At 40.6% G+C, this 11,682-nt stretch overlaps 1 protein-coding gene across 2 annotated transcripts; it reads right to left on the bottom strand.

Moving 5' to 3' along the window:
- Positions 1-4,875: 4,875 nt before the first annotated feature.
- Positions 4,876-10,517, bottom strand: sirt5 (sirtuin 5). Of its 2 annotated transcripts, none has more exons than XM_068590117.1 (9): positions 10,421-10,517; positions 9,638-9,741; positions 9,352-9,480; positions 8,664-8,893; positions 8,054-8,137; positions 7,004-7,057; positions 6,790-6,913; positions 6,115-6,230; positions 4,876-6,009 (listed from the first exon to the last, which is right to left on the bottom strand). In XM_068590117.1, exons 4-9 carry the CDS (start codon positions 8,816-8,818, stop codon positions 5,937-5,939), a joined length of 606 nt encoding a protein of 201 aa, XP_068446218.1. In that variant the 5' UTR covers positions 8,819-8,893; positions 9,352-9,480; positions 9,638-9,741; positions 10,421-10,517; the 3' UTR covers positions 4,876-5,936. The 2 variants fall into 2 exon arrangements, with proteins under 2 accessions (XP_068446218.1, XP_068446217.1); XM_068590116.1 differs by having other exon boundaries at positions 9,352-9,485; positions 9,638-9,738; positions 10,421-10,512.
- Between the last annotated feature and the right edge of the window lie 1,165 nt (positions 10,518-11,682).

The raw sequence follows: 11,682 nt of genomic DNA, 5'->3' as shown, positions 1-11,682 counted from the left end.
TCATAATCTCTTTTACCGCGACCTCTTCTACATGTGAGCACGCTAGCCGATAGAGATGTCCGGCTTTTAATTCTTCAGCCAAGGGGCTCTAAATCTAAAGAGTTGGGGCTCTAAATGTAAACAGTGGCACGCAGAGCGGCTTAAGAGGGCTATAAATAGAAATAGAGCAAGAGAGAGCAAGCAAGCGAGAGATAGAGCAAGAAAGCTTTGCTCACGGGATAAAAATGGCTCCCGACAGTCAGGGATTAGTGCTTCCCTGGAGGATTTTCACTCCAAAACCCAATCTGGGGTGACTGGGAAGAGCACCAGCCACAGTCATCTTCATTCAGTTAAACCCGGTCCAACAGGCAGGCTAGAGACAACATAGACGCATGTTTGCATGCAGTCATACAGAAATATACATCCAGCATACATACATACATAAGGGGGGCGGGATGACTGGGTGTCAGTTTGAGAGAAAAAAGGAGAATATAGAAATAGACGTGTGTTTCACACCATGTGAGCTGCAGATGTAAAGCTGTGTGTTTTGGTAATTGTAAGATACACACAAAAATGTATGTACTTACGCAAGCACGCACGCACACACACACGCACGCACACACACACACACACACACACACACACACACACACACTCACACACACACACACCACTATGAGCCTCATTACTGGCAGATTACTCAGCACCTGATCCTGCTAAGCTTGTTAAACAACACTGTTCTGCAGCAAACATACACACACACACACACACACACACACACACGAACACGCACACGCTAAGCATAACTATTGAAGTACAAAACAAAACTGTAGGGGAGCAGTGGAAACATTATCAATACAAATGGCAGGTGTTCACATGTTGTCACTGTCCAATAGAAAATGGAAATAGAAATCGCTACATTTGATTATTTTCAAAGCAACATTCATCAGTATTTAGCCACTCTGGGACCAACATATTTTAATACAAGCTGACAGATACACTGCCAGGTTTAGACTGCACAATATCAGTCCATTAATGGCCTGACTCAATAGACATAGCTCATTCAAACTCTCCTACAATCCCACACAGTGTAGTGTAGTAAAAGAGATCCGATGAAGCAACTGGGACACATCAAAACATCTCTTGGTACAACTTGTTGTTGATCCAGTCGGGTGGATCATAAAAGTTGGTCTTGTGTTATTGAACAATGCCCGAGACAAAACAACTTCTAATTGAATAGTAAGACAAGCAGCGCTGACATAATACCATCATATTATGTTGCTACATTTACAGCAGACACGGAGCAACATCATCATCCCATTGAAGTCGTGTTTGTGTCTAACTTATGAATACAAGTCCATTATTCACTCTCCTTTTAGCTCTGGTTTGGTCTCCACCAACTCCTGAGACAGAAATCTGACTGTTAGGCAGTTGATGCTACATTGTCTTGGCTGTTTCTAACGGTGTCTGCTGATTGGTGCTGAACAGGAAGTCGATTTATCAGAGCTTGTTCAATGAGATCGAAGAGACATTAAATGAGCCGTAAAACCCAAACGACGAGCTTTAAGAGGCTAAAAGTGTCTGAAGAGCAGCAGCCAACACATTATTAGCCCTTCATTACTAATCAAACCCTTCAAGAGCCTTTTGGATCATCTGACAAAGCTCTAACTCACTTATTTAAGTCATTGATTGGTTTTGAAGACACACGTTTGTGTGCTCAAGAGTACGTGCAGAGGCTCATGCACTCCTCTGCTGCCCAGCAGTGTGTGAGAAATGATGTGAGAAGTGTGTATAGAGTTACAGTGCTTCAGGCTCGCTTCTTCTGAGGCGCTACACACATCTTAGTTCCCACAGCAACACATTAGCACTCGTGCTGGAGCCGGAAAACTAACTGTGTGTGTGTGTGTGTGTGTGTGTGTGTGTGTGTGTGTGTGTGTGTGTGTGTGTGTGTGAGTGTGTGTGTGTGTGTGTGTGTGTAATTATAAAGACAATTATTGGAAAGTAAAGATATTTTACAAAGTGAGTAATCTATTTTTGGAAGAAAATATATGCAAGTTAGAACATCTTTCCAAAGTGAAAGACGTGCAAAATCTTTTTGGGAAAGTCAGGAAATTGAGAGCATTTTGGAAGCAAGGAATATTTGTGGAAAAAAGAGGACATTTTGCAAAATGTTTCAATAGTGGGGACAGAGTGCATTAGGTCGAAGGTCCTCAAAAGCATTTAAGTATGTGTGTATATGACTATTTGCATATGACAGCTACATGCACATAAACATCCTTAAGGCTAATTCTCACTTTAATCTGTCACTATCAAGTTTGTGATGAATAATGATAAAAAAAAATGGCTCTGAAAAAACTTTCAATGTGCCCAAACACAAGGTTCTCACAAGAAGAGAAATTGAAGAGACGCTCTGCAGGTCCTCTGGCTAAAGTATTTTTTTTCCTTTCCAGAATGAAGAGAGGATAACTTTTCTCCAGCGTGAATTAAAAACCCATAGCGCTGAGAGTTGCAGGTATATGTTGGTGGACGGGCATCTGTGGAGTCAAAGTTAATTCACTTTCACAGTTTGCCAAAACGAATGAATAAAATATGATGCTCCAGTTTGAGAGGACGGGAGGAAAGATTCTCTAATTGGAATTTCTGTCAGCTGAACGAGAAGTTGTAGGGAGACAAATTATTCACACACACACACACACACACACGCACACACTGTACATTTAATCAAGTTGGTCCATGAGGGAGCCTGTGGTCTTGGCACCAGCTACGTCCTTGGCTATGTGGGAAAGTGCACGTCTACATTTATTAACATCGGACAAAAAAATGCTTTTGCTTTTGAAATAGACTCTATGTATACCGATGTCCGCAACTTTATTCATGACCCACAGTGACTTTGCATCTTATTTTCTCTCCCTTTTTAACCACCCTTATGGCTACGGAAATACAGAAAGTCAAACACGCAGCCTGAGGTGATAATTGTGAACAAATACTCTTGAAATATTTTCAAATGTTTGCACAAAATAAAGCTGACAAACTTCTTGGAAATCTCCTACACTGCCTCCATCCTCCCAGTCATACAGCCACTCGCGGACGCACACAGACAAACACCAGCCCCTGTCCGGTAGAGGTCACGTGTGGGCGAACAGCTCATAAAGCTGGTGGTGTGAGGAGGGGAAGTAACCGTAATGGTTACATAAATAGAATAGAATTAGATTGATAAGCTCAATTTGGCCCATATAAAGGGAGGACTCATTGAGAACGAGTATTGTCTCATCTTTCTTTCTTTGTATTGACAGAGACGTGATGAAAGTGTGGCTGAAAACTGGTTCTCACTGCTTTGACAACTTTGTGATGTGATGAAATCATGAATAGTTATTTGAACAAACCATTGTAAACAGGCCCATTGTGCGATGTCACGACAGGAAACAACGATGATTCAGTATGTTGTATTTTAAGTTCAAAGGGATATGAAAGTGGATGGATATAGGTAGACATGTATTACTGATGCATTAACTTTACATAACGTCGTGTCTTCTGAGGGTGGAGCGTATTTTCATTATACTCTGTTAGAGCAGGGTACATGGTAAAGTACATGAACCTGTTAGAGGCCTCCGGGGCAAAACTTTGCTGTTGGGACACCTCACACATTTAGTTCGGGACATTGACTAAATCCTCACACTATAAACTAAATGAATGGAGAAAAGATTTTGACATTTTGACCAAGTAATAAATTAAATGATAAGATTGATACTTGTGTCTGTACAATACATACAAAGCTACAACCAGACGCTGGTTAGCTTGTGTGTGAAAATCACAATGTGTCTTTTTTTACGGGTTACACACAGAGCTTTTCCTTCTAAATGTAAACAATCTCCCAAAATGGCTCCAATTGAACATGAATAGGCCTCTTGAGGCTGATGGGGGCGGTGTGTTTATAGAATGGAAGAACTTGTATTTTCGATCCATTACACTCTGACCTATATTTTCTCTTTGCTTTTCTTTTCCACCTTATTCCTGGCTCTCCCATACAGCCTCTCGCTCACTGACAGGCCTATCTGGCAGTACAACTCAGATTGGTGTGAAATCGCCGCCTAACAGGCGGGAAATTGGCTCTGTTATTTTTGGAGCAGAGTCATGGGGGACCATCATCCCCTCTTTAATGAGCAGGTGATGGAGGCGTCTCGAACATCGCACACATGGCAGATGTACAGATGAGAGCGGAGAGGGAAAACAACTCTGCAAAAAGGTGAATGAGAGAACTTAAGAGGATGGAGAAAAGAAAAAAAATGAGACGGTGGGATTTCTTGTCGCATATATGAACATCTCCATCAGATGAGCCCAATATTAATAACCTCTGCCGACATTCGCCACTCCTACAAATGAGCGATCACAGAGCTTGACTCGGCCTGTACACAGTGTGTTTGTGCTCACTTGATGGAAGTTCGGGGGGGAAGTGTCAGGAACAATAGCATCTTTAGCTAAAGCCCAACATGGTCTATGTGAGAGAAGCTACAGAGCAGTGCTGACGCACCCTGTCAGACATATCAAGGACCCTAGTGTCATGTTTCAAATGGAACTTTACCATGATTGTTAAAGGCATTGTTTTTTACAAAAACATTTGACTGTCATGAGAAAACTTTAAATGAACAGCGGTCTCCTGTGTTTCATGTTTTGTTGACATCCATCCATCGCGACCTCCCTATGCAGACTTCCGTACTCTTAAGCATACTGTGATGGTAATACTGTTGCAGGACATGTACTTAAATTGTCACTTAAGTAAAAGATCCGAGGACGTCATCCACCGCTGGTCCTGCTGGTCATGTTTTGGTTGTTGTGACACTGAAAACACATGCAGATCATCACATCAATTGTGTTTATTTTCCTCCTTTTTTATTTTTTCTTTGACCAAATAACATTTGACGGAGTATTAAAGTGTCAGGCTCGATCACACCTTTAGCCAAAGCAGAGAAAAACGGCTGCAAGAGAGCATCTAGCGGAGTGTTCATCAATACACACTATACCGTCATCTCCTCCACGCGCTGCAGTATTAAAGGTTGATCCTTTCTGATTCAGACTGTTCGTTCCAATTATTCTATTTATTCTCGATACACACACGCACAGATTCTGAGGACACTCTGCAGGGACAGTCTTCAGCTCATGCAAGGATACATTTATTCATTTCACACACACATATGCTGCTTCAGTCATCTCCCGGCTTTGATATACATGTAGCAAATCCCTCATCCCCTCCTGACGGGCTGGCTGACTGGCTGCGGGAATGCACAGTCACTGGTTTCCCTGGTTTAGCTAGAGCTTACTCATGCCCACTGGAAAGCATCATACACAGTATTCATGACAGCCCGTAAATTCCCGTAACACTGAATTCAAACACACACACACACACACACACACACACTTACAGCACAGATCCCATGCTGAGCCCAGAGTTCCTTTGGAAGGAGCCTATTTTTCTCTCCCATCTGGAGGTGTATAGCTTACACCGCAGTAGCTAAACACTGCCCCCTAGCGCCGCACAATCAGTATTTCCTCAATGCAAAAAGAACAATAAAGTCAGACTATATGTGTTCGTACTTAATCCATAGTCAATGCTATGTATTTGTGTCACTGTCTTTTTCAGCATTACCTTTTAAAAAGTGCATAGTTGATCCTTGTGCAATGGCTTATGGACAAGTTTCACAATCATAACTCTTAAAATGTGGCGTCCACAGCAGTCAGAACACAGCAGTGGTGTGACTTTAAACATAGCTGCTACAATGTTACATAGTCAATGTTGAACAAAAATAACATTCCTTCACAGAAACTAAATCATTAAAATCTTAATTTTCATAAACTCCATCGGCACACTGTTCATTACATTCAAGCCATTATTTTTGTTATTTGCACCAATAAAGTCCTCCAGCGTGAGACAGTCGGGTCTGTGTGCCGCTGATGTCGGGGACTCATGCTGGTTCGGTCTCGTGGCGTGCCAGCGCGGGGGGCAACGTGGTCCCACAGGGGCCCTGGAAGTGGAACCTGAAGCAAAAGAGAGAAATGTTTTCTGTGCTGTAAAACGTGACACACACTTGTGATGTTTAAGGATGCACACCGCACCGAGTGTGCGATGGTAAAATGACATACTTGAAGCGCATGGTGACCGGTGTGTCTTCCATGTTGAATTCGGCCACGGGGACGCCTCTGGCTGCCACCTGAGGAGCAAACATGGCTGCTGGATACACAATGGATGAAGTGCCGACCTGCAGGGGGAGATTTGAATTGAAAATGTAAATAAATGAGTAAATAACATGACGCGTTACTTTAACGCAAATCCTATTGCACATATTCGTGTTAAACATATCTTTAAACAGCTATATTTTAAATATTTGTTTTTATTTACTTTTTTGTATTTAAAATTCTGAACATGCAGTACTCGTTCAGTTTATTGTCTTGCTATATATTGATATTCTGATATTTAACAGCACAAACTTAAAATAAAAAAGGTAAAAGTACAGGTGATTATTTTCAAAATATTTTACTTCTAGAAAGCTTTAAAAGAAAATATATCTATCATAATAATAAATGAGTGATGTATTTGTTTAGTACGATGGTAATGCGGTCAGTGCATACACACGAACAATGTACCATCCATGGAACTTTTATGTTTTGTGAGAAATATCAAACATCTATACAATTTTTAATCTGGATGGAAATAAAAATAGCCACTTCATGAGAGAATTTGGCAGAACGTAGTATTTTTACACTTGATTTTGTTGTGAAACTGCACGCACACACACACACACACACACACACACGCACCACCAGGCAGAGGTCACAGCTGTCCAATACGTTCTCTGCGCGGTTGAGAATGTCTGAGTCCAGGTTCTCTCCAAACCAAACCACAGCTGGTCTCAGGAGACCATGACAGCCTTTATGCTCACACCTGAAACACACACACACACACACACACACTTTGTCAAAAGAAATAAGCTCAATTGAAAAGAGCAGTGCACTAAAAGAGAACATGACTCACCTGGGCAGCTGCTCAGCGGGGATCTGGGCGTCGTCAGTGTCTGGGTCCGGAGCTCTGAGGAGGCAGTTTGTTCAAAGACGTTAGGCGACACTAAAGTGGACAATCACACCATAATACTATATATTTCTTATTCATCCATGAATAATGGCACAGATTCCCTATCTGATTTGAAATGCTCCTTTCACATTGCAGACTTCAAATACAATCCAAACCATTTTTTGGTAATATGTGGCTGATCATTTAATAGCTTTTTTTGAACATTGATTCGTTTGTATTTTTTAATAACAATAAAATAAATCAATTAAGTACAGAAATATTATACAAAAACACTACACCCTTAAGTATACTGACTAAACGTCGGATTATCCCTAAAAGTAAACCGTTGTGATATTTTAGCCATGAATGTGAGTATTCTACTAAATGTTTTGATTTAGCTTTAAGGCTCGGAGACATTTATATAATTTATATCTTCAGTCATGTGTGAATGACTGAAGATGTAATCAGAATTACTGTTAACAGTCTGGTCAGATCAGTTTTCACATAAATTATTCTGATACTCGTGTTTCATTTTAGCACAGGATGTCCATCACTCTGTCCACAGTGGGGACGAAATTGATTAGTGAAACATTTCAGCTATTCACAAAACAAATGTCAGATCAGTGACGGGTGACATTTCAGTTTGGTCACACATTTTGCTCATCACCACCACGTCATCGGGTGTCATGCAGCCATCTGACAGAATAAAACAGCCTCTTTTTTTTCCTCTGGCATTTTGTGCCCAAATGAATATGATCAATATCTCTTCTCACACATTTCTATTGTATGTTGTGTTGTTGCTTCTTTTTTGTCGTCATTTCGTTCATTTTTGCTTTAGTTTAGGCAGCTTGTGTTCTTTGTGAGCTTCGGCATTTTTGTTACATTTGTTAAAATGAACTTTTGTTCATTAAATCTCTTTCTTTTAGGTTATTCATTGCATGTGCTTCCCTCATTTGGCCGTGACGTCACATTGTGGAGGTAAAGCAGTCCAATCCACCCACATCAAGCTCTTACCCTTTGCCCTCCAGAGCGGCACAGATGGGGCTCTTATAATTGTCCGCTTCATGACCACAGCTCATACAGCGTGTTTTAAAGAGACTTCCTGGATTAACAAAACCAGAGATAATAGATTAGTGCTGGAACAAATACAATTTCTCAAGAACTATTCTAACAATTGAGTCATTGTTTTGTGGCACATAGCAAATAACAATACCAAACACCGCCCAGTTTCTCAGTCTGGAGATGTACATATATATTAATAATAAAAAACAAATTCATGAAAATGATCTTATTTATATGACATTTTATAGACCAACCAATTAATCAACTATTGAAAATTGATCAGTGGATCAATCGGTAGTGAAAATAATGAAGTGTGTTGATGGAAGGACAACATATTTATTCTCTTATTCAATTATTAGGGCCTATAAAATGTCTAAATATAGTAATAAGTGGCCGTCACAGTTTCCTGACATCCAAGGTGATGCCATTAAATGTCCAGTTTTGGAGCACATTTTCATAAAGTAGAAGCTGGAAAGAGTGAACATTTGGCATGTTTGCCTTTGTTGACCACTAGAACGGTTAAGACTAGATTACTAGATCCATGGTGTTCAGTGTATTCTACTTGCCGTGGATCTCCAGGATGTTTTTGGATCCGGCGCGACGGTGAAGCTCATCGATATTTTGAGTGATGACTGTGACCGTTCGTCCTTGTTTGCTCAGTCGCTCCTCGCACTCTGCGATTGCCAGGTGAGCCGGGTTGGGATCTTTTGTGAGCATGACCTCGCGGCGGTAATGGTAAAACTCCCAAACACGCGAGGGATTCCTGGAAAAGGCCTCTGGGGTGGCGAGATCCTGAAAGATGAAAATGTGAGAAATAGCCATGAACACTGACAAAGAAAACTGCTACTGAATGAAAAGTTCCCCATGACATTTTTCGCATGAAGGTCCTTTTTGTTGTTGTAAACTAAAGCTAACTAAACTCCAACATTGTTTACAGAAGAAGCGCACATACGCATCTGCACAGCACTGCTTCAGAAAACTCAACTTAAAATTAACACACTGAATACCCTCAGCTGACAGTTTATTATGTCAAGCTAGCTTATAAACTAATGAAATCTAAAAACAACAGTCCCGGAATGAATTCTCCCTTACCAGGTCAAAGTGTTGCGTTTTAGTTGAAACTGTTTAAATTGCATTATTCTATCAGAGGTTTTAACCCTAATTAAATGAATGAGGGAAGTATCAGAAACTCCTCTCAGTGTAATACATTACAGTTCAAGAATATGACAAGATGCTTGCATAGTGCATACCTGCGCTTGCCATTTCCTCCAGTAGCCTCCTGCTCCTCTGAAGGTGGGGACTCCGCTCTCTGCACTCACCCCCGCTCCGGTGACGATGGTTATATTCTTGGCCTTGGAAAAGACCTCCCGGAGTGCTGCCTGGTCTGCAAATACACACACACACACACACACACACACACACACACACACACAATGACAACAATGAAGATACATCAATTTGTAGATGACTAATGTAATAATTGCTCATAAGGATAAGGAAATAACAGCAGCAGAGACTGTAAAGAATGAAGACTACCTGAACTGGGTCTGGCCATGTCGTGCCTGCACTGCAGTCCTTTCAGGTGAGAGTGGATGAAGCCTCTACAGGCGAGCTGCCGTACAATCATTGGGTTTCAGCTACTAGGGAACAACAATACGACATTGTTCAAAACAATTTAGTTTGTACGCCTCCCAACACTGCTTTATTGTTCTACTTAGAATTGAGACATTTTCACACAGAGCTATTTTGCTTCAATTCATTACAAGCCAGGTGCTGACAAAACGAGGGAGGTTTTGCATGATACCTTTAATTTGATAGGTCACTTCCGGGTACCATCTTTGTTGGGATAAACCAAAAAAAAAACACAACTTGGGAAATTTGAGAAAATAAATATGTTGGTTGTGCAGCTGTTGTTCCCGATTAATGTGAAAATGTCTTTAAACCCGAGGTAAGTGTCTAAATGGTCACGTGAGTAAACATAAGCTCAGAGCTAGCTAACAGGTGTTTCGGTTTGTTTAGCGACCGTGTTCACTGGCGACTTATATTGTAGTTGTTAATTACAAAACAAGCAATGTAATATAGTGTGATTACTTGAGTTAAACAGTCATATTACGATGGATTTCCAGGTTCTACTGGTCGTAGTTAGCTTTGACTGAGTCTGTGGTTAGCTAGCTCATAACAAGTTAGCGCTGCATCCAGATAAACACACGTTTCTGTCACGCTGTGAAGACCACAACACGCACACTGAGATGTGTATAGTTGTGGGATATTTCGCTAGATCTGTGGTTCTCTTGCGCTCACTAAAATAGGTGCCGTTACCTGAAGCCTGGACCTATGAAGGAAACAGGAAGTCAGTCGTGTTCAGCTGCTGGTCGCTATGGCCAGTGAGCCAATGAGGAGGCACAGCGAGGTAAACAACAACCGGCCAACTTCGAGATGCGACCAGCAGAGGGCGCAGTTGATACTACAGTGGTATTTTTTTTAATTTTTTTTTTACTGTATTCATGTAGTACGAGACATGATTGGCTACTGTGGTTGGGAAATGCAGATTATTGTTCTTTTGAACTGCTTTTGCTCATAATAACGAACTACACAATCACACTACACAAAAATACTTTTTCCACCACTTGTGGCGGTGGATGTGTTTGTTCCATCAAACACATCCACCGCCACAAGTGGTGGAAAAAGTATTTTTTGGGGGGGGGGAAATGTAACAATATCAAAGTCTGGAAATTCAAGCGCCATTCCAAATGTCCAAAATATTGTTTATATCATTATTTATTATAATTGTGGATGCATTAATGAGTACATTCATTTAGCAGCTAGTAAAGGTGTGGCTTATTTTTTTACAATGTATATTGTCAAGTAGCTTAGGAATGTCTTATCTGAACCTATGATTATGTTACTTCATTTATGTGTTTATAGGTGTTGTATTGTTAAACTGAATAAGCAAAATAAATCAAGTATTGCAATCCATTTACTGGAGTGAAATTACAATACCCTCTGCACCAGAAAATAGAAATACTCAAAGTAAAGTTCTTAAAAATAACATTTTAGTGAAGTACAGTAGGTTCACTTAGTAATTAGTTAGAATTCACCAATATTCATGCCAATAATTAAATTGTCCAAATTTACTTTACAGTCCCTGTTGTGCTTTCTTATTAAAATAATAATGCACCATTGAACCCGCTGGCAATGTGTCCTCCACCAGAGGCAGCATTGGCTTAATAGAGCACAAAGTTAACATCATATATTGTGATGTTTTACTATAGTAATCCCGTAGAGCCTGAGATAGACATACTGATTACTTTAATCCTAATGGGGAATTATAGTGTTACAGCAGCCAGGTCACAGAAACAATTGAGGCAGTTATTTTGTAATATCCCGTAACACGTTCCCGGACCCACAACGTGCCATTTTAAAAATGCTTATTTTGTTGAACAAATAGTCTGAGTTGTTGTTGATTAATCTGCTTTCATGAAGTAAAAACTATTGGCTAATTGTGCCAATGCTCTCCTAAAACAGCAGGAGAGTGTAAATGGTGACTGGTGTGAAGTAATGCTTTTCATTGACCACCGTGT

The sequence above is a fragment of the Clinocottus analis genome, unplaced genomic scaffold, assembly GCF_023055335.1.
Source record: "Clinocottus analis isolate CAN_PGR_092001 unplaced genomic scaffold, fCliAna1.0.p SCAF_23, whole genome shotgun sequence".
NCBI classification, from domain to species: domain Eukaryota; kingdom Metazoa; phylum Chordata; class Actinopteri; order Perciformes; family Cottidae; genus Clinocottus; species Clinocottus analis.
Note: the sequence above shows the minus strand (reverse complement) of the source record. Positions and strands in the feature narration are given on the sequence as shown.